The sequence below is a fragment of the Mycteria americana genome, chromosome 14, assembly GCF_035582795.1.
Source record: "Mycteria americana isolate JAX WOST 10 ecotype Jacksonville Zoo and Gardens chromosome 14, USCA_MyAme_1.0, whole genome shotgun sequence".
NCBI lineage: Eukaryota > Metazoa > Chordata > Aves > Ciconiiformes > Ciconiidae > Mycteria > Mycteria americana.
In genome coordinates, this window is record NC_134378.1 from 16,182,679 (window position 1) to 16,206,101 (window position 23,423).

The following is a 23,423-nucleotide window of genomic DNA, read 5'->3' on the forward strand; positions in this document are numbered from 1 at the left end:
CGGTGTGTGTCTGTCCGCTGTCAGACCGGGGCATGGGATGGGGACGGTGTTGGGGGAGCAGGCAGCGGTGGCTTCGTGCACAGCTCTCTGTAATTCAGCTTGGCGTTGGCTCCTTGAGGCTCTGCCTGGGGGCACTTAGCACTGCAGAGCATCAGATGTTAATTAGGATCATTAAGGGCTCCTGCAACACAAACAGTAATGATGCTTGTGCCTCTCGAGCTCTCCTGGGAAGGACCATGCATGATGCCATCCTTCACAGAGCCCGTGCATGGCATCCGCTCCCGGCGCTGTGGCTTCTCCTAAAAGCTGAGTCATGAGCACAGGCAACCTCAGGATGCCCCAGCATGCTGCTAACCCCACCTCCAGGGAGGAAATGTCCCTTGGAAATGTCCCAAGAAGCACCCTCACACCTCCTCCCTCCACCTCCTCGCCCCGCTGTACCACCTCCCGCTCCTCCCCGCGCTCGGTGCTCCCACCCTTTCCCCCTCAAAGCACCCAGCTGTTGCATTTTGGTCAGTCCTAAACATTCGGCAACCACAACCACTTGGATTGGGACAGTGGACGCCAGGTGGAGGGGGGAGAGGCGCAGACCTTGCCCCAGGCTGCAAGTTTGCAGCGGGAGCCAAGACACCATCCTGGGTGAAGACCATGAGTTTTGGGGCTTCTTGGGAGTCCTGAGTCACGTCTGGCCTCCAGCACATGGCTTCAGTCAGGGAGAAACATTCCTGTCGTTGTCTGGAAAGGGCTGGAGGATCTGCCGTGCGTGAGGCAAAGAAATGCGTGAAGACAAGGCAGCCTCGGCCACTTCTCCCAAAATGATGGGGTATTATAAAGAATAAAAACGATGCTGCCAGCCCTTCAAGGAGGCATGGGGTATGGTATTTTCTCTCTTTAAATGGCCGAACTTTAGGGGGTTAACTTAAGCTTATTTTGCGTGGAAAAAATTATAATAAAGGCCCTGATAATTGATATTGGAAGGTTGATCAGGTTAAGGACAATATCAAACCCCAGGCTGCTATAAGAGCAGCCCCTGCTTTAGGCTGGGGGAATCAGACCAGACACCTGCATTGGTCAAGGGGTGAGAGCTGGGGAAGGGCTGGGCACTTGGTGACACCCTGAATATGGGTGCCGAGCTCTCCTCCTTCCCCCAAATTTCCATCCCAGCCCTGCCTGTGGCCGTCCCCACCATCTGATCTACGTGGGACTACAGGAAACCCATCAAAACCAGCCCCTCTCAATGACAGATGCACACACACAGCTCCACACAGCTTTTGGGTTGGTTGGTTTTGGTTTTTTTGTTTGTTTTTTTTTTGTTTGTTTGTTTGTTTTTTTTCCACTGTGGATGTTGTACCAGTTTTATTGGTAAAATTAACATGAAGCCTCACAAACGCTGGAACATGCTTTTCCTTTTAAAGAATTTCCACTGGACCTTAATGGTGAGCATCCAGTCGTTGACATATAAACTCTTACAAGCTGATGTGCACACATGCGCCCGGGGGAGACGGTGGCAGCGTCCTGGTGTCAGGGATGGTTTCTGCGCGATGCACTGGGAGCCCACAATTCATTTGCCAGCCTTCTGGGCCTTCTGGGCAGACTTGGTGACTTTACCAGCCCCACCGCTTTTCTTCTCCACGTTCTTGATGACGCCCACGGCCACGGTCTGCCGCATGTCACGGACAGCGAAGCGGCCTGTGGGGTGGAGAGAGGGGGGGGACGTGAGCGAAACGCGGCTGCCTTGCCCTCCCTAAGGTCTTCTGGGTGGGTGACGGTGGGATCTACACCCACCACTCGTGGTGCCATCTGTTACCCCTGTCCTTGGAGCAGGTTCCTGCAGGAACGAGCTCTGAGCCACCAACACTTGCTTTGACCACCAAGCTAGCCTCATGCTCCTCTCTGTTTAAATGGCTATTTATTAAACTTAAATCACATCTGCTTTCTGCAAGCTCCCAGCATTACTAAAGCTTCCAGATGTGCAACATCATCCAAGGAAAGCACGGCACTTCCCTCCGTTAAAAGGTGTCCTCTGCTGAGCAAACTTCCCTCTTTCTTAAGAGTCATATAGAATCGTAGAATGCTTTGGGTGGAAGGGACCTTTGCAGGTCATCAGTCCAACCCCCCTGCAAGAGCAGGGACATCTTCAACTAGATCAGGTTGCTCAGAGCCCCATCCAACCTGACCTTGAATGTTTCCAGGGATGGGGCATCCACCACCTCTCTGGGCAACCTGGGCCAGTGCCTCACTACCCTCAGCGTAAAACATTTCTTTCTTAAATCCAGTCTAAATCTGCCCTCCCTTAGTTTAAAACCATTGCTCCTTGTCCTATCACAACAGGCCTTTTAGGGCAGAGATGGGGAAGCTGAAAAATATTTCTGCGTTCAGAAATTAGCAGGGTTTAGGAACTTTGAAGGAAAGGCCCTGTTGCTCCCAGAGGGAAAACCCAGTCCTGCCTTTGGAAACCCAGCTCAGCAGAGAGCCCGTCCCACCCCATCGGCCCTAACGAAGTTCATGCATCAGATTTTGCACCCCCAGCATGTGGGGGAGCAACAAAACATGCTCAGCTCCCTCCCCAGTCTAACTGGTGGGGGATACTGGGAGAGGCTCAGCATGTCTGGTGTGAGCTCTACAGTCGTAGAGACTTCATGCTCCTCCACAGGAGACCTCAAAAGAGCCATTCCCTTACCAAGGGGTGGGTACTGGGAGAAGCTCTCCACACACATCGGCTTGCCAGGGATCATCTCCACAATGGCTGCGTCACCCGATTTCAGGGACTTGGGGTTGTCCTCTAGCTTCTTGCCGGAGCGCCGGTCGATCTTCTCCTTCAGCTCGGCGAACTTGCAGGCGATGTGTGCAGTGTGGCAGTCGATGACGGGCGAGTAGCCAGCGCTGATCTGGCCGGGGTGGTTCAGGATGATCACCTAGGGGACAGAGCAGTGTCAGGGCAAGGCTGGGAGCCGGTGGATGGTGACAAACCGTGCGTGGTGGCACCACCAGCTCTGCTGACCTGAGATGTGAACTGCGCTGCCTCCTGCGGCGGGTCCGACTTGCTGTCCCCGCAGACGTTCCCGCGGCGGATGTCCTTGACAGAGACGTTCTTCACGTTGAAGCCAACGTTGTCCCCAGGCAGAGCCTCGCTCAGGGCCTCGTGGTGCATCTCCACGGACTTCACCTCAGTGGTGATGTTCACGGGCGCAAAGGTAACCACCATGCCGGGCCGCAGGATGCCGGTCTCCACCCGGCCCACGGGGACTGTGCCGATCCCTGCGGAGACAAGGACAGAGCAGAACAAAATGTAACCTGCTTGGCATATCCCTGGGCCGGAGCCTGGCTGCAGCAAAAGCAAGATATCTCCAGTGGTTTTCACCAAAGACCACATTTGCTTCTTGCAAAACAAAACCCCCCAGATTTTAGCTGCAAGATCAGCATTAGGGTCTTCAAAAATACCACAAGTCTGTCCTTTCTACCCAATGTTTTGTACAAAAGGAGTAACACCAGAATCAGAAGGCCCTGAGCAACCCACGTGCCCTGGAAGCTCTTCCTTTGCAGCAGCCGTGGCACCTCCTGTGTGGAGGACTGGGCACGCACGGCGTGCACGCAACAACACGCTCCATCTCCCTGATGGCCACACCATTAGCATGGGATGAAGCCCCGCTGTGCCAAGGAACGAGGGTGGCTAATTAAATGAAGGGGACCTTTTACACCCTGTGTCATCAGGAGACGTCGGGAAAACTCACCTTTGGAGTCAGGTGAAGAATCATTAAGAGAAACAACCTTGAAAAGAGGTTGGGGAGGTTGGCTAGACCCATCCGCTCCTCCACATCCACCCTGCTGCCTCCACCTCCCGCCGTCCCACGGTGTCTCTGCTCTCGAAGGACCTGCCTAATGGTAAAACCATATCTCTTCCCCCCAGCTGAGCTAAGGGAGGACACAGACCTGCTCACCACCTTTCATCTCCTTTCATCACCAACAAAAGACTGCGTTAAAAAGCCTGCTAAAACCCATGTTCGATCCCTGCCTGGTTTCTGCAGTGCACACGACCTTGGAAAAGGGTGGAAAAGGGCTGGAAACGGCTGTGCCTGCCTAATCCGGCAGCCGGGGAGTCAGCAGGGCTGCCCGCTGCTGCCAGCAGGTCAGAGAGCTCACGGGGTATTTATAGCTCAGAAAAGTGTCCCCATCACCGCTCCAGAGGGAAAGGGAGAGGCACTGACGGATGTGCTCCCTACATGGCTGGTGCCATGGTCCAGGTCGGCAGACGGAGGTGCCGGTGATGGACACCAGCATTTGGGAAGCACGGGCAGACCGCGGCCAAGCCACCGCGCACCAGCCTCACCGGTGACCCTCCCCGCTGGCCTTGTCCCTCATCCGGGCCCCAGCACGTTTTTGCTGTCTCCATCTTGCCCTGCCAGCCATGACCTCTGGGACACCCAAATTTGCAGCCGTTTTGGCATCGCGTATTTCCTGGGGAGAGCTCACAAACCTGCTGCTCCTCTCCGATCCCTGGGCACCTTCAGGCATGTCACCCTCCAACCCCAGACAGCCCAGTCTCAAACAGGGTCTTCGCCCTGGAGCTAACACCCTTCTCCCCAACATTATCTCAAGCTTGAGTCCAATGCCTCCAGTTTCCCAATACCTGGAAATGTCATTCCCAAATTCCCATGGAACGAAGACTCCAGTTAAAGCAGAGGGAAGAGGGAGAGTGGCAAGGCTTTTGCTCACCTCCGATCTTGTAGACGTCCTGGAGGGGCAGGCGCAGGGGTTTATCTGTGGGGCGGGTTGGGGGCAGGATGGTGTCCAGGGCCTCCAAGAGGGACACTCCGCTGGCGTTGCCTTCCTTGCGCTCCACCTTCCAGCCTTTGAACCAAGGCATCTGGAAACAGAGCAGCAACAACATGCACTGAGTGTGCCCGTCCTCAGCATCCAGAGAGACGACCATCCAGGTGATCCCAGAAAGACGTCCCACCAGGACAACCTTCATGGAGTCAGTCCAACCATGTCCTGGCTTTATCTGAGGATTGGGGATCTCTTTTCACTCCACCATCCCTGCAGGCTTATCTGCACCCCCTTGCTCAATCTCCCCACTCTCTCCTAGAAATGTGCAAAACATCCATTAACAGGAGAAAAAGGACGGAAGTGGTTAAATCCAGCAAACTCACAGTCCCCATTTCCAACACCAATCTGTGGATGTTGCCTTCCCATGCCAGCTGCCTGGATCCTGCCCTCCAGCAACAACGGCACAGGGGCCACAGGGTCTCCAGCCAAGTCCCAGCTACAAAGCGCCCAACTTTCAGTCCTGGAAACTGAGTTTCTTCAAGGAGAGCCCCAGACCCTTCTCCCCGCTTGCTCCTGCTATCACCCCTCCAGGGTTTGGCTTTTAAACCCTGGCTTGGGAGGATGCTGGAAACCTGGCACTTGCACTAGGGCTGCACAGGGGCAGGATTGTTTTTCACAGATGCTCTCTGCTCCTGCCCTAAATTGGACCCTTGAAGCTAAAATTGGCCAGAAAAGGGGCAGAGAAGTAGGGAAATGTGCTCAGCAGAGGCCATGATTTGATGTGGGGAACCACAGTGCTTTCTTGGGGTGATACTGCACACCTGGAAGCTGTAGCAATGCCTGGGGCTTGCCGGCAAGAAAAATTAAGTCCTGGGTCTGAAACAACCCTGATGCAGCAAACAGAGATCAGAGTCTGCAAGGTCACTCCCCCTTCCTCTGCACAGAGAGGCTTAGACAATATTTGCCCACTCAGATGTCAAAACGCTGCCCATGTACCCCAGCTCCATCGCACACGTTACGGATGTGGCTTTTCCCTTAGGCACCGACATCAGCGGCACAGTGCATTGGGTATGGGGCTGGGGCTAGGGGTAAAAGGAGACCCCCAAAGTGCCTCTGGTTTCACAGCCGTCCCTGGAGGACATGGCTACGCCAAGGCTGGTTTCCCATCCTGCAGTCTGCACCGCTTTCGGGAAGGAGCGAGGGAAAGAGCCGGGTCCAGCCAGGGAATTCAACCTGCATCGAACGTGTTCAGGTCAGCCTCCCTCGGAGGGTCACATCTGACACCGCTTGCCCTCCTCGGTGACAGCGGCAGGAGGAGCCTGAGGACACTTTTGCAGAGGGATCCTTCCCAGGGCACTGCAGCTATAGCCACGCAGCTGGCCCCAGCATCAGGCTAACAGCTCAGCGAAACGATAAATCCATCCAGCCGGTGACGGAGCCGCATGTGATGCGCAGGATGACTCAGACCTTCCCCCAGCCTGCTGTCGCGCGGGCCGAAACGCCGGGCGGGCGCCCATGCGAGCAGCTGCCCCGGCGGCTGCCTGCCCACGGGCTCTGCTCTCGAGGGTGACGGCCACCCGCGTGCCCACAGCTCCCGTCCCTCTGCCCCTGCGTGGCCTGGGGACACGGAGAAATGGCAACCTCTGCCCCGTGACGCCTGGCTGTCAGAGCCATCCTTTTTCTTTTTGATGCTTTATCCAGAAAACTTCTGACATCCCAAGAATCAGATGAAAGACGCGCTTTGACACCTTCTGGGAGCAAATTCACTCTGAGAAACCTCGGCAGGGCCCCAGGATGAGAAGCATTTGCAAAACGTGGTTTGTGCTGCCTCCTAGGGCCACCCAAGTAAAACCTCTCTTATGTATTCCCCAAATCTGCTTCCCAAAGAGCAATTCCTATTCTACCACTCGTATGGCAAAACCAGGATCTGACCAAACCCTGCAGCCAGACCGGCTAAACTGCAGGCTCAAGTCCCCATAAATAACAGCTGAGCTCCAACTCTTCTGCACCCCAAGCGCGTTTTACAGAGCAGTCGCCTTTGATTTTACCCAGCCCGTGAGAATCCCAACGCACCCGCCCCGCACACCCCAACACCGAGGCTGCAGCCCCGGGCCACCACGCTCCCTTGCACCGCAGACCGGGTGTGTTTGCATTGCAGCATCCCACGGGGTGAAAGGCTCCCAAACCACATCGAACGGCCCAGTTCTGTCGGCTGCAGCAACAGAAAGCCGGCTTCACATAAAACCCCATTGCCCAAAAGCTCTCAAATGTCAAACTTCGATGCAAGCGCAGCCCAGCCGTCATTTTTTGCAGTTTGCCTGGGGCTGCTGTGCAACAGGGACATGGGCTGGAGTCTTCCTCGCGGAGCTGGCCCCAGCCTGACGTACCACCGCGCCTCCCCTCGCCCGGAGGTGACAGGAGCTGCAGGGACGTCATGGCTCTAATCCCCACTTTCTGATAAGTGCCCTGACAGACAGACAAGTCACTTGACTGCCTTGTGCTTTAGTGAAACCCTGCCAGAAATTACGAGTTAAAAAAATCAGAGCTTTTTCGGGCGAGGAATGAGAGGAGAGATTTCTACAGTGGCTTCCTGCTCAGGCTTTCTTAAATGGGGTGCAATATGGGAAAGAGGAGTCTGTCCCAAGCTGCTGTCCTGGCAAAGGCGGGACGGGGACCTCCTGGGGACCACAGCATGGGGAGGACCCTGCACCCTCTCCAGCAAAGCTCAGGCTGATCCAGACCTCTGGCCAGGCTTTATTCCCAATTCCCCAGCTCAGGCAGCTCCTGGAAGCCCACCCTGGAGCCAGCTGCCTCCTTACGGCAGAGGGGCGAGTTATTTCGGCCCCTGCCTTCTCTCGGCCAGCACATCACGTTGAGAACATGCTCTGAGACCCATCCAGAGGAAGGAGGCCAGCGAGCCCCATCCTGCTCCGTGCCTCCCCTCTGCAGCCTATTAATAGGGGAATTATTCAGGATCATCTTCCCGGCCCAGCAGCTGCTGACATTTGGAGCCGGTCTGATTTGAGGCACCCAGGAACTATGTGGCTGGGTTTGGCATGGCCGCGGCTGACCTTCATCCCAACTCTGCTCTGCAGGGGACAGGAATCTCCCAAGCACCCCCCAAAATTCCTTCCTTCCAAGCCAGCCTCCAGTGAGCTGCCTTTCCCGTGCAAGGCTGTGAGCTGCGTTTCATGACGGTGTGAGCCTGCATGGCAGCACTCCTCTAGCTCAGGCTCCTGATCCCTGACCTCCCTCAATTGCTGCTATACTCATACATGGCCTCCCTCGTCATGGAGCCCTGACCCATAATCCACAAGCGAAGTCCTAAAGCCCCTTCGAGCATCAAATTTCCCGTTGCTTCCACAAGGGATGGCTGGGGGATTCTGGTCTGAGCAACTTGCTCCAGGTCACCCAGAAGCCAGCAGGAGAGCAGGGACCTTCCTCTGGCCAGAACTCTCCAGCTTATAATTTCTTTAGAAGTCTAAAACTGGGGTAGCTTTTTCTCCAAAAAAACAGTGTCAGAGTAACAACTGCTACTGGCAGCCTGCTGGCCAAGAAGCTCCCATCCTTCTTCAGGGTCTTCTTTCTCTCCTGCTGTCATATGAAATAATGGCAAGGGCCCACCCAGAGCACCCTGCCTTTGTGTCCCCACCATTCCCATCACTGATGCACAGAGGGAGAGATCTTGTAAAAATCAACTGGACAAAGTCCAAACCTAAATGGATGCTCTAGGAAACCACGGTTTTGGCATGGGAAACCTGGTACCTCCCCACACGAAAGTCACCTTAAGAAGTGAGATCCCAGCACTGGAACTGGAGGTGTGGCCGTCACAGCGGCGTACGGCACCGATGGGAAACAGCACCCGATACCCAACACGGGACAGCCCAGCTGCGTGGTGGGAGCCGTTAATAGCCTGCGACCAGATCGTGTTATTTCCCTCAGAAAACAATGCCCTAAAAACCCCCACGATATTCCTGCTGAGAGTGACAATTGCTGCGGATGGCTCTAATGTCACCATGGGTCTGATGATGTGAAACCTTCAAAACACATCCTAGAAGCAAAGCCATCATCTCTTGAAGATGCTCATGTTTAGCCGATGGGGTGTCTGGCCACGGTACAGCAACCAGCGTGCCCATGAACAGTGCACCCATTCATCCTGCCTCCGCGCAATCAGAGCGACGTGACAAACACATCCATGCTGACAACGCGGGCCATTAGGCACAAGGGTGCATGAAACATGCCTGTGGTTTTCAGAGCACGGAGGTCAGCTTCAGCCTGGATCAGGATAGTTGGGATGAGGGGAAAAGTCTAACACAACGCACACACTTACATTGGGAGAGGGCTCCAGCATGTTGTCTCCGTGCCAGCCCGAGATGGGCACGAAGGGAACTGTGGCTGGGTTGTAGCCGATCTTCTTGATGTAAGCGCTGACCTCCTTGACGATCTCATCGTAGCGTTTCTCACTGTACGGGGGCTCTGTGGAATCCATCTTGTTGATGCCCACAATGAGCTGCTTCACGCCCAGGGTGTAAGCCAGCAGGGCGTGCTCACGAGTCTGCCCATTCTTGGAGATACCGGCTTCAAATTCACCGACACCGGCAGCAACGATCAGGACAGCGCAGTCAGCCTGGGAGGAGAGAGCTGATGAATTGCTTCTGTCCCCAGAGAGCACCGCTCCTGGTGACATCCCTGAGAACTTCGAGTAAGTCCCAGATGAACACCACTCATGGCTTGGGCAGACTCCCTGCCAGTTGCTTCCCGTAACCCTGCTGATCTACCTCAAAACTGACCTAACTCTGTTATTTCAGACTGGCCAACTGTGCGTGGTTTTGCAACATGGGTTGAAACCAGGGTGGGTCCCTCCAGGTTGCATGACTCTAACCAGGACCTCATCTTGATCATCTGGGGATGCACAGCCAAGGCCTTATCTAAAACCCTACTGAAGTCTTGCAAATAATCTCCCTGGGTGATGGATGAGACTACAGCCATGCAAACTGTGTTCCCTGGCTTCTGTACCCAGAGCCCACAGCAGAATCTGCCTGGGTTTGATGGAAAGTCATGCCTGGCCCAACCAGCATCACAATGGGAATGTCACTGGGCATGCAGCGAGGCTCATCCAGCACCCGTCAACCACAGTGAGACGCAGGAATGTCCTGCAGTGCGATGAGGGGAAACTGCCCTACCCTGGAAGGGTAGACCATGGAGTTTGGCAATGTGATGTGGTTTATGGGACAAAGACAGCTGTTTCGAGAAAAAGGAAGGAGAAAAGACCCATGGAGTCTCCTTTAGCCAATAAAACCTAAGGGATTGTTGGAATTTTCTTGTATACCTCAGTTGGCTGAGTCTCAAACAATGTGGGAGACACCCTCACACAAAGGCCTGTAGGTCATAGCACCCCACCTCCCAGAGAGGCCATATTCATCCCCACCTCCTCCAAGTAGGGGAAATGGGGTGGAGAAACCATGTCTCTGTGACCAAGGAGGCCCCTTCTCCCAGATGCACAGAGGAGGTGCAGGACCATGGTGAGCTGGTGCTACCCAGCCTCTTGCATGGACCCTGCTCAACACCACTTGCTGTCTGCTGTCTCAACTACCCACCTCCAAAATGACTCCTATAGCACCTACGTGGCCCTGGGCTCATCAGCAAACCTCAGACTCCCACCTCTGGCAGCCCCCCACCCCCTGGCCACCATTTCTCACCTGGGAGGTCCCAGTGATCATGTTCTTGATGAAGTCCCTGTGGCCAGGTGCATCAATGATGGTGATGTAGTACTTGGTGGTCTCGAACTTCCACAGCGAGATGTCAATGGTGATGCCACGCTCGCGCTCGGCCTTCAGCTTGTCCAGCACCCAGGCATATTTGAAGGACCCCTTCCCCATCTGGCCGACACAAAGGCAAGAGCTGGTGAGAAACCGAAGCCCACAGCACTGGTACCAGCAACCCACCCTCCAGGGCACATCCCAGGCTCACAGAGGCAGAGGGTCACATCGCAAAAACTGAAGGCAAAATTCCCTAAATCCAATGGCGATGATCTATTTACTAATAAATACAGGTGGAAGGAGATGTTGCTCTCAACGCATTCCTCAACAGGATGAGGAGAGGCTGGAAGAAGAGCTGTGAAGTGAATTTGTGAGTGGATGGGGAGGAGCTGGAGCCAGTGACTCATGAGGTCTCCCCCATGAAACGCCATGGTCCTGCACTGCTTCTGGGAAATCATGGTGCTACAGTATTACACAGCAATGGTGGAAAGCTTCTTACGGTTGCATTTTGATCTATTAACCAAACCTGTGAGACAGCCTCTTAGTGGGAAAGGGCATTGCTCTATGAGTGAGCCCATAACTGACAGGGGTGTAGGAGGGGAACGGGTTAAAAGAAAATGAAATGCGAGATGGTTGCTATGAGCAGAATAGAAACGTGATTGATTTTTGCCACAGTGTGCGAATTCGCATGAAAAGCTACTGTGAGCTGCAGCCAGACCAACTGTTGTTGCCAAATGGCCAAAATCTCAGCCAACAACAATCTCAGCCATGCATAAAATCATGCTAGGTGAGATTAGCTACAGTAAATCTCTCTCTCCTGTGGTAAAGCACATTCCTTGGTAAAACCACGACGTCACTTCTGAACTGCTTTCTCCTTTGGGTTGGTGTCCTTTGATGTCGTGCCATCAGGGAGAGCCGGACTTCCCCCCCAGCAGGGAGGTGATGCTCCCAGCCTGAGCTAGGATCCTGCCAATGCAGAGATGGGGCAGGACAAGACCACCCCTTGCTGACCACACTGCGTGCCCACGCAGTCTGGGGAGCCCAGCCGAAGCAAAGGGTTAATGGGCATTGATCATCAGCTCTTGGCCTCAGATCCAAGGCTTTATTTAAGACGGAAAATGGAATTTAGGTCATTTGTGGATGATTTAATGGGCTCTAACCACTGTGCAAAGACAGAGCTGTGACACCCCGCTCCCACCCATCCATCCCGACGTTCTCTGCAACCGTGGTTTCTTCTGGAGTATCAATGTGTAAAATTCATTATGGCCAATTATAAATCACTGATCCAGAGGGAAGCACTTCCCGATCGCAGGCAGCGAACGCTTCAGTGACGCTCCTCGCCAAGAAGGCTAACGCAGCACCACATCTGAACCTGCCCTGCCCGTGCCGTGCCCGGGGGCTGGTCTGCCCCGGCTCCCGCACTCCAGCCCCGTGCCTGGGCAGCACCAGGAATTAACAGCGCTGGCCCATTTATGTAACAGCCGAGCGCTGCGATGACTTTGCAGCTTGCTCGGGAGGATTACGGGCAAAATCCTAAAGCCAGGGGCAAGCCTCCGCCTCCGAGGAGGGGACATCAGGTCGAAAGGGTGATGCCCCATCCCCATCTCAAGCCTGCAGGAAGGGCAGCTGGGGGGGGTGGGGGGGGAGTTTTGTGTGTGTGTGTGGAAAAATCCAGAATCAAATCTCTGCTCCTAAGCATCCTCCTGGCATGGGGACAGAGCAGGGGCTTGGAGGTTGGCCCTTTCCAGCATGCACATCAAACCCCTCTCTTGCCAGGGGAAAAGAGAGGGGGTCATTAGAGCGTGCTCCTTTACTGCTGGAAATGGCAGAGATACACCAAGGAACGGTGCATTTTGTGCAATGCATTAATAACGAGCAGTTCTCGGGCAGGAGCTCAATCAGCACATCCCACAGCCTTTCACCCATCGGCAGCCTGTTCCTTCACTTCTGGATGGGGAAACTGAGGCACGGAGCAGACCCCCGGCTCTCCATGGGAGCCGAGCGGGAATCAGCACCTTACCGCAGGCACCCGCAACCACGCACACAAACAGCCGGTCATCTCGTGTGAAAGCCCCCCAGAACCCGGCATCATACGTAACTTGAAGGCAAATGAGATCCTTTATTTAGCAAACAGTTTCCCTCCTTTCACGGGGTATATTCAGTTACCCAGAGCTGTTGTTGAAAAAAACCAGGGTATTATCTAGCTTTGCACAATACCTTCCCTGTTCAGTGCCAGAAACAGCCTGATTTTCCTTGATCAAACCCCAGCGGAGCGACAGCTTTATTTGGAGACCACAAATACTGATTTTTTTTTTTTTTAAATAGAACAACTCTTCTTTTGGAGATACTGTTACCTCTGTCCCCAAGACAAAAAAAAAAAAATCCTTTCTCTTTTCTCTTAAAAAAAAAAAAAATATCAGACCCTGGTTTTTTTGTTGGCTTTTTGGGTGCACGCAGGCCTCCATTTCCTGCGAATGCCACCTAATGGAAGAAAACCCTTCCCCAGCCCTGCATCAGAAAATGGAGTCTGTAAGCTCAGTCAATAGGCTATTAATAGCAGCTTCCAGTCCCCGCGTATTCTGGCAAGTCAGTGAAAGTGTCTGTTCAATTAAAATAGCCGCAATCACATCTGCAATAACCTAATCATGCCATATCCGATCTGTAGGTAAAGGGGGAAGTATATAGAGGGATATCAGCGATCATTTTAAACCAGGGGGGAGAGATCATTTTGTATGAAGAAAGAAGCTCTTCGCTAAAGGGCTGGAAAAAAGGGATGACGGTGAGGCAGGAAAATGGGTGGTTTAGCTCGGATGCTATGGGCAAATTCAAAGGGTTAAGACAGACAGCAAAACACCTAATCAAGAGTGGCAGCTCTGTAAACATTTTTTTTCATTGAAATGTGGGATCTTGTCCAGAAAAAAAAAAATAAAAAAAATCAAGGGATATCTGCATTAAAGATTCCTGGAACGATGACGACAAGCCATCTTCTGAGAGACCAGATCTACCCTATCAATAACACAGCCAGGCTTTTCCTGGCTCACTCACCTCTCTAGAATTTACCATCATTAATTTCTGAGAGCTTTCAACTCACGTTTTTCTCCCCAAGACTATTTCTTCCTCTTTAAGCATTGTGTTTGCAACATTATAGGTACTGGGTGGTGCTTTACTGTGTGAGCGCCTGCTAAACGCACGCACAAATATTGCTACAAATGTCACCATTGTAAGAGCTAAACAAAAGGATTTAACTTAAATGCTCGTGCTTCATGCCAGCTTTTCTATATTAAAGGCTACCAATCAAGCTACCCATCAGGCCATATGCTTGAGAAAAATGCGAATGGGGTTTTTAACAAACTGGATCAAGCGAGTGGTCCAGCTGATGCTCCACCTTGTCCCCAGCAGGCACTGGAAATAAGATGCTTCAGGGTGAAATTCAGAGAGTCCTGCACTAGGCAGTGAAGGATTATCAGGTTTTCCTCCTCCTGCACAATATTTAGAAGGAATTTCATGCCCTGAAGCACTATGGTTTGTGGCTCTTCCAGAACCCTAACCTCATCGTGCAGACCTCGCCGTGCCCCTGCCCTCATTAACAGCTCGCGGCAGGGAGTCCCCCAGCTCCGGAGAAGAGGGTGGCGAGTGCCCAAATGGCCTATTTTCCCAAGGCCAGAGGAGTCAGGAAGACCCAGGGGTACAGAGGGAAAAAAAGAGATGGGAACAAAGGGAGAAAGAGAAGGTACGAGAAGGGCAGCACCAGGAAAAGGGGAGTATTGCCCATGGGACGCTTGTGGGGCATCCGTGTGGAGCATCCCTGCGGGTGGGAGCGTGGGGTGGGGGGCACGCTGGGGGACGGGGGACGGGCTCCTCACCTCGGCAGCCTCCTTCTCAAATTTCTCAATGGTCCTTTTGTCAATGCCCCCGCATTTGTAGATGAGGTGCCCGGTGGTGGTGGATTTCCCAGAGTCCACATGCCCAATGACGACGATGTTGATATGCGTCTTCTCCTTCCCCATGGTGGTGGGCTACGTGGGGCTGGCCGGGGCGGGCGGCAGCGGGGAGGGCTGTGGGAACGCAGCTGCGTTTTTGGGGAGGCTGCAGGGGAAGAGGCAGGCGTGTCAAAAGACCCCCCATGACAGCACCCTCCCAGCCCATCGGGGATGGCTCTCCTCCCCTCGCCCCACCTTCTCGCTGGACCACGGGCCCCATCCCGGCCGGGGGTGTCCGGCCTCGTCTGGCAGCTCTGCCCGCGCTGGGACGGAGCCAGCCTGCCCCCGGAGGAGGCCAGCCGGGCTATTTCTGGCCGCCACGTACAGCCTCCAAGTCTCAGCAAGATGCCACGTTTTTCAGCGTCTTGCTCTCCACCGCCCTCCTGGAGACCCCCAGTTCCCAGGGCTACGTCATCGGTGCCTCGAAGGTGCCCTTCCTCCCCAGAAAACCTTCCTCCGGCTCAGGGCTGCTACTGCTGCCTTCTCGGTCTTTCCAAACCCGAGGGCATCTCCTCCATGTTGTGGGTGCTCTGGGAGGAGCTGTGGGTGCCCATCCCTGCAGGCTGCCCTCGCCGCTCCCAAGCCGTGCACGGTTCGGGTGACAACATGGTGTCCGCAAAATGGGACGGACAAAAATAGCCCTCGCCCGCTCCCCCGAGAGGGGCTGCAAATAGCGGGGCTGCCGAAAGCTCGGCGGAGCGGGCTGAGCCTGCAGCGGGGGAGTTTATTATATTTTGCTGCCATGAATCTGGATGAAACACAGGGAGGAGGCTAAAAACACAAATCGATATATCCGGGGAGCTGTTCTGGCATCTCCCAGCGTTACCATGGCTCTGCAGCTGCTACACAAACCCGGCACAATTAGGAGCTTTAATTTGACATCTAATAAAATCCAATTTTACGAAATCTGCCCATAAAAGCAAAGGAGGTCAGGAGGAGATTGCTGCTCTAATAGCAATTGGGTCTCGCAGGCAATAATATCCTCCACGAGAAGCCTCCCTGGCAGCAAGAGCCCCGGCTGCCCTGTCCCTCCCCTGCCCTTGAACAGCTCCAGCCTGGATCTGGCCATTTTGCAGCCCCGCTGCGATGCCGGCTCCCCGGCAGCACCCAGCCCTGGCTGCGGGTCCCTCTCCCCCGTGCGCACCCCCAGCACCCAGGGTGCGAGATGCGGGGTCGCTTTGGGAACCGGGAATTTGTTTTATTATTTTTTTTTCTCCCCTCAAGGAGCCAAAGGCTGGCGGGGGGGGGGGTGGGGGGGTGGGAGCGGGTTATTTGCCACCTGCGGGAAGAGGCACCTGCGGGATGAAGGAATGGCCCAGCCCCATCCTCCCCCTCCCTACCCGGGGGTACCCCCCACCCCGGGGGCCGGCAGCACCAGCAGCACCCCACGCACACGCAGCACACGGGGGGGGGGGGTGCACTGAACCCCCGCAGCCCCTGGGGCAGGACCGACACCCCCCTCCCCCCAAAGCCCGGTCCCCCCCGCTGCGGAGCGGCCCCATCCCGGCGCGGCGCGGCGCGGCCCGGGGGGGCCCGGAGCTCTTACCGGAGCGGCGGTCGGGGCGGCAGAGGCTGCCAGCTTGGGCTCCGGCGGCTTTATCTCCCCGGGAGGGGCCCACCTATTGACGGCGGCAGCGCAATGCAGCGGCCCCCCCGCACTACGGCAATGCGGTACCGGGCGGGGGAGGAGGAGGCGCGCCGGGGGGAGGAGGAGGAGGAGGAGGAGGAGGAGGAGGGAGGGAGGGAGGGAGCAGGGCGAGGAGAGGGGGGGAGAGACACGGGGGACGGGGCTGGGAGGGAGGGAAGGTGGAGGGATGGGAGAAATGGAGGGGTGGAAGATGGAGGGATTGGAAGGAGGTGGAAGGATGGGCGAGGAAGGGATGGGAGGAAGATGGAGGGATGGGAGAAATGGAGGGGTGGAAGATGGAGGGATGGGAAGGAGGTGGAAGGATGGGCAATGGAGGGATGGAAGATGGAGGGATGGGAGAAATGGAGGGATGGGAGAAATGGAGGGGTGGAAGATGGAGGGATGGGAAGGAGGTGGAAGGATGGGCAAGGAAGGGATGGGAGGAAGATGGAGGGATGGGAGAAACAGAGGGATGGGAGAAATGGAGAGGTGGGGGAGAGATGGAGGGGTGGAAGATGGAGGGATGGGAAGATGGAAGGATGGAAGGCAGAGGGTGGAGGGAGACAGCAGGATGGAAGATAGAGGGATGGGAGGAAGGTGGAGGGATAAAAGATGGAGAGACAGGAGAGATGTAGGGATGGAAGATGAAGGCATGAGAGGGAGATGGAGGGATGGGGGAGAAAGAGAGATTGGAGATAGAAGGATGGAAGGAAGATGGAGGGATAGAGGGAGATGGAAGGAAGGGCTTTTTGGAAGAGAAGGGAAATGATGGAAATCCTGGTCCAGGGGGAGTGGGGTAGATGGAGGCCAAGTGGGGCTTGGACCCCCATGGGTCCCCCTTGGCAGCCTGGGGGTGAAGGGACAGACCTGGCACGGGACAGGGGCCCAGGGCCACCAAGTAGCACAGCCCTTGCTCTGCCCCCAGTGGGGCCAGTGGTGCAGAAGGGCTGTTTTCCCACACGTGCTGGGAGGAGAGGGGTCCCCGCACGGCACACGGGGCAAACGCCTCCCTGGGCAGAGCCCCCCGGCCCTGACCCGCATTTCTGCCTCGGGGGAAATGCATTAGCCCAGGAGCAAACAGCAAAGCAAGGGACAAATAGAGCAAAACAGATTTCTGTACCTGCAACACTTATGTTGGCTGCTCAAGAAGCTGTAGTTTATTAACATCATCTCATTTAAAGGGAGATGGGGTTCAAGTCCTAGGAGGACAAGGAAACCATAAGTAATCTCCTTCGGTAATACCACGAAACTTTCTTTGCATAAAAAAATAACATGTAGTGGTCAGAATATTTATACTTGTGTCAGCTGTGCGATTACAAGGCTAATGCAAAATTTTCTGTGTCCCAAAGCCAAATATAGGTCAAAAGAAAGCTAATTTTGAATGAAGCTATGTAATAGTCCAGGCCAATTTTATGGCCCAGACCATCCTTCCAATGGATTTAACAGCTAAATCAGGTATTCTTAGGTACTCTTATGAAGGTATTCTTACCTTCATAGTCTAAGGGTTAAAAACTTACACATCATGTAGATTAAAATGTTACTAACCTCTCACTAATGCTTAAAGGGAGACTTAATTTTTTTAGGAATGTTATAGTTCATTGGTATTTTCTTAGAAATACGATAGGAAAGATGTCTTTTACTTTTATGCAGCATTCCTTGTGCAACATAAAATGCACTGAGTGCCAGAAAAAATAAAAAGAAACTTCCAAGAGGAAGGCTCTAAGACAGCGTTTAAAGGGATTGCCCCAGCCTTGTTTTGGGGTAGGAGCAGTAGCGTTACCCCAGGTCTGGATGTGCCGGGGATGGACACCAAGTGCGATAACACGTAGGAGGGATGGGTATATAAATCCCTTATTCTTCCTACCCCTATTTTAGTGCTTTGCCAAGAAATAATCTCCCCTTTTTATACAAGGGCTGCGGGCAGGCTGGGAACTGCCCTCAGCGGGGCAGAGGCTGCGTTTGCTAATGAAGACTTCAGCCTTCACGGAGATGGAGTAAATCCCAGGTCTCTCTGCCACTTGGGCCAGGCGAGTGTATGATGGAGCTCTCCTCTCTCCGTTCCTTCTCCAGTAAAGAGAATTTGAATTTTCACCCCTTTTCCCAGGCAGGGAAAAGAAAAAGGGGCAGTGCACTGTGCTTTACTTCTACAGTGAAACAGAGCTTGATGGCCCATTGGACTATAAATAGTACAGGACAGGAGTAGGAGAGAGGGCTGTCGGACCTGGCTAATCTTGGCTCGGTTAAGCCACCTTACGCCCGGCCTCCGAGAAGCTTAAAGCCACAGCTGCGTGCCCAGGTCCGGCCGGTGACCGGAGAAAAGGGTTTCACCGAGCACCTGCGGGCCCTGTGGACCATCAAGCTCGATTGCAATGCCTGAGTGGAACTGTTTTCCCTCCTGGAAAATAGTGGCAATCTGTCCTTAAATGTTCAGCAACGTAAAATAAAAGAGACCTGAGCAGGCAAAATCCGGGGGCGGCTGAAGTTTAGCGCCTCATCTCCATCCATCTGGTTTCAGATTCAGGTCCCAGCTGAAACAATTTCTCTACCTCTTATTTAGGCTTGATTCCTCCCCCCCCCCAAAAAAAAAAAAACCACCCATCACCAAATGATTTGGGATGACTCAAGAAAACGGAGACCCTCAAAGGGAAGGGCAGGCTGCACACATGCATGGCAGGTGCCTATTACACCTTTCCTCATCACTTCAACCCCATCCAGCCCCACAGCCCCTGGGTGAGGATCTGATGCTTTAAGCTGTGCTAAAATTCCCGTTGGCCCAGACATCATAATTGAGATTTTTTTTTTTTTTTTTTTTTTTCAAAGAGGCCCTGCACGGTGTGACTGGGAGAGTGAATAATCCGCAGTGGCAGTAATTTGTATGTATCTGGGATGCGAACACCCCAGGCTGCCTGCCTGAATTTGCCTTCGCGTTGCGGGTGTTTCTTCCCGTGAGTAACGCGTTCAGCTAACTGAGCGCTTGTGTTTTTGTCTCCGTAAAATGCATCAGGTCTCCTTTGAAGGTGGGGGTTTAGGCAGAGCAGACAGCAGCCATGAGGGATGCCTACCCTGACATCGCCCCAGAAGCTCTGCTCTCGCCAGGGAAAAGTCGGGGCTGGACTATAATGGCTATAAATCACTATTTTCTTCCTTCTTCCCATGCAAAGCAACAGAGATATTTTCCCTGAAAGGAAGAAATGCAGGGCTTCGTGCTGGCCACATGCAACAGCCGTCGGTAAAGCAGATGAGAGTGTGTAGGGCAGCAGTTGTCCTCCAAGGGGCAGCTTTATGGAAGGGGTGAACGCTGTTAGGTTTCCTTCTTCCCATGGTCAGGGTTTCAGCTCCTTCCACACCAGTTTTAGAGGCTTTGCAGAGCCTTTGCGCCCAGATGTTTCAGCATTTACCATCTGCTGGAAGTGGTCAAGCTCAAAACACCAAGACATTGGCCATCCTCTCCTCATCTACACAACATCCCATGGCAATCCCAAGTGTCAAAGCTGGTGCACGTTAAAACAGGCATTCCCATTTCAGTTAAACCCCATCTTAACTGGGCTTAAGATGGGATGGGATTCCCTGCTGCATCTCCCAGCAGTTTCTAGAACATGTTTACGTGGGGCTGGCTTTGAGGTCACCCTTTCCGGGCCCCCGTGTTGACGTATTGTGCCTCTCTCTGTGTGTTTGCCTGGCAGCACTCCCGGCCCAAGGCACCAAACAGGAGAAGATTTCATGAAACTCGTGAGCAGGTTTCTCAGCTCGTGCTCATGCTGTAGACCTGGAGAGGGAAGATGAAGACAGAAATGATAGGACAGAAAGGCATGGGAATAAGGAGGAGGGGAGTATTTTGAGGTCCTGCACTCGGCGCATGCTGCTGATACCTTTAAATTGGAGCCAGAGGTTTAAAAATAAACTTTGGAGGCCATAACAAGATGTCCAAGCCCTCCAGCCACCTGGCCAGCTGGGGATGGTGTCTGGTGTCATCCCTGATGGGACAGCAGCATGCCTTGTGCAAGGCAGGCTGCACCAGGCTGCACCCAAGGACCCACCATCATGCTCGCACCACCACGACCTGGCCCCCGGCGTTTCGGTGTAGCCACAGCCATTGGGTGCCCGAGGCGATCCGAGGTAGTAGTGCTGAAGGGACAATGCCTAAAGGCCTTTAAAACTGTCACCATCCATCCTGGGCATGGGTGGTAGCACGTGGCTCCAGGCGTGCCATGGGGATGCTCCTCCAGAAACCCCTTTTCCACCAAATGGCTGAGTTACGGGGTCGAGACGGGGAAATCCCTACAGCAGCCATGCCCCATCGCCGGTGTTTGTAGGTATTCACACCTAAAACTCAGCTCTGCCGTGGAAAACCTCTGGAGCCGTGGGTGCCGAGGCAGCTCCTACGTTGGCTCCCGGTGCCGACGTTCCCCTGGGAGCACAGCAGAACAGCTTCTCATTTTAATCACTTTTTAATAACGGCTGGACATCACGCATTCATGGGGTGAAATCCCTCCTCTGGTGGTAACTCACTGGTCTTAATAACTCTCCATCCTTTATTAAAATACCACGTATGAGCAGGGGATGATGCTAAGGCTCAGCATTTAGACTGGAAAGCAAAGCAGAGATGTCCCCAGGGTGCGAGGCACCGGGGCCATCAGCGTGGGGAGCAGGGGAAGATCACCCCGGCGGGGCTGGGCCACCCCCGGCTCCATTACCTGACCGGTCAGTGGCACCTTCAGCCGTGAATCCCGTTGCAACGACGCAGGGGAGCAAAATCTCTGCGCGTGGCATAAATCCCCGATGAGCTGGCAGCCCCGCGCAGCCCAGGGACCCATCCGCCAGCTTTCGCCCTCCAGCCGGCCTCGGCGGGTGCTGATACAGAGATCAGCCTGGCAGGCTGGGCTGATTTTTAATCCCTTTCCTTAAGAAACAACAACACACGCATGGCCTGTACCTCTATGTCCCCAGCAAGCAGCTTGCAGGCTCTTGACCCAAATTCAGCCAGGATGAGAAAGAGGTGGTGGTCTCAGAGATAAAATCATCAGAAACTCATCCCTGCGGGATGCAGCTGCTCCAGCACCCTCCGATGCTGCTCCCTCGTCCCACCTCTCCGAGCTCAGCAACACCCCAGGGGTTATAAGACACCCTTGGGTGCACATCCCCGGGTCAAATGCAGCAGCTCCTGACCTAAACTCAGATTTCCTCTGAAGATTTTAACTCCTGCACTGCTTTTCCCCTTCCCCACTGTCATTTTAATATTGCTACTCTATTTCTTCCTGCTCTCCAAGATGCTGCTGGCAGCAAGGAGGATGTGGAGGATAAAACTGCTCAGTCCAAACCACTGTCCATCCGGGAAGCAGCCAGGACGGACATTTCCACGCTCTGAAATCTTTTTTAACTCCAGGGGAGGAGAAAAATACCACTTCTAATGCATCTCTTTAGGGACACCCTGACATTTCTGACATCTGGACGTAGCATCTGCGAGAGCTGCGAGAAGCTGATCCTGTGAATCTCCCCGTGTGCCAAGGAGGGGACAGACCCTGATCTAGGTCAAGCCCAAGTGAGATAAGACACCTCTGCCCTGTGGTTTAATGCTGTTTGCAGGATGCCAGGGAGCTCCTGGACCGCACTGGTTTTACAGCAAGGGAGTCTGGTGCCGTATCAAGCTACAACAGATTGATGTGTTTGTTTTGGCAGCCATGCACATCTCCGAGTTAGGAAAAGCCTACATTAATCCTGGGCACAGCTTTTCATATTAAACCACGGCCACTGAGCGAAAAGAGCCCTGGCTGTTCGTATCTTCTGATCGCTTTAGTCAAAGGGCTGTTAATGGAGATACCTGCCTAACAGCATAAGCTTTGGGTGCATCCAGAGGGAGAAATAAGGATCGGGGAACTTAATGAGAAAATCTGATGGTGAACCAACCCCCATCAAAGCCCAAGGGTTTATACAGGTGAGAAATTTGTTTGCATAATGTTTTGAATTCACTGAATGGTGGTGAAATCTCCCCTGATCCCACAAAGGAGATGCTGGTCTAAGGGTTTTCTGCAGAGAGATGGATCCTGCTCAGCACCGCTGCTGGTTTCTGCAAGATGATTTTCCAGTTTTCCCAGAGGAACAGATGGGCCAGAAGTCAGGAACTCGTGGGATCAAGTTCACCTAAAGCAAGCAGCGGTAGTCTCTCTTCACAGCTTTTTTCCAAATTGGAGACATCCCTTTTGCATAGGCAAATCAGGCAGCTTGTGCCTTTCTATCTAATTCTCTCCACAATGTGCATATTTGCGGGCATATTTGCATATGGCCTGCTGCCAATTCCCTGAGCCTCTCGGGAAATCAGCCCTGGATGCCTGCACCCCTTGGCACAAACTGCAGGTGAGGACAGCAGAGCTGCTCCCATCACCGCAGGGACAGTGGTGCACGCCCCGGTCTGACTTCGGTTTATTCTCCTGCCAGGGTGGCACTTGGGTCACTTTGCTGCATATATCCCAGCAAGGCAGAGCACAATTTCCAGCCGATTGGTAAAATACACTGCTCGTGTCGTGCTTAAGGAAAGTCACCCCTTGCATTTCCAGGACACCCCCTTTTCCGATTTAAGCATGTGCAGGCAGAGGAAGATGCCCAGGCATCTGTGCCGGGCCACGACACAACCATGGGTTTGGTTTTGCAGCTACTCTTGCTCTGACCTCAGTGTGGCTGCAAAGGCTCTGGGCAGAGCGGAGAGGATGGCCCTAATGTAGTGTCTGGGGTGAACATTTTGGCTTTTTTTTATCCATAGGTGGCAGCAGCTGCCTGCGCTGGGCGGACGCTGCCCGAATCCCAAACCTGGCACTGAGCAACACAGCTGGAAAATGCAGCGCAGGAGGAGCAGGAGGGCAGAGCCTGAGCACAGGTCGTGCCTGCTTCCTCCTCTGCAGCAAGAGGTCCTCAACAGAGGGAGAATGAAGCAAAACCCTCAGTGGCGCAGGATCAGGCCCTGTGGAACTATAAGAGAGCTCAATTCTGCATTTCTGCTGTGCCGGGAGTAAGCGCTGCCTTTACCTGGGAGGAAAATTGCTGCGTGCTCCGGTGCAGGGTGGTGGGGAAGGGGCTGCTGGGTGACTTTCTCACCATTGACCACATTCCTGAAGCCGGTGGGATGTCACATCCCCAGAGGGAATCTGGCAGCAGCATTAAGCCTCATTGGCTGGGCACTGGGGTGCCCCATCGCCCCCAGCATTAGCTAACACCCATCTGTGATGTCCCGCGAGTGCTGGCGGTGTCCGGAGGCAGCAGCTCCTTCAGCTCCGCAGCCTTTGCTGGCTTCCAGACGTT

General features: G+C 54.1%; 1 protein-coding gene across 1 annotated transcript; it reads right to left on the reverse strand.

Moving 5' to 3' along the window:
- Window positions 1–1,341: 1,341 nt before the first annotated feature.
- On the reverse strand, window positions 1,342–16,194 carry EEF1A2 (eukaryotic translation elongation factor 1 alpha 2). The gene is made up of 8 exons (XM_075517380.1): window positions 16,053–16,194; window positions 14,390–14,612; window positions 10,467–10,646; window positions 9,098–9,394; window positions 4,714–4,864; window positions 3,002–3,258; window positions 2,681–2,915; window positions 1,342–1,689 (listed from the first exon to the last, which is right to left on the reverse strand). The coding sequence occupies exons 2-8, from the start codon at window positions 14,531–14,533 to the stop codon at window positions 1,562–1,564; spliced, it is 1,392 nt and encodes a 463-aa protein (XP_075373495.1). The 5' UTR covers window positions 14,534–14,612; window positions 16,053–16,194; the 3' UTR covers window positions 1,342–1,561.
- Window positions 16,195–23,423: the final 7,229 nt, after the last annotated feature.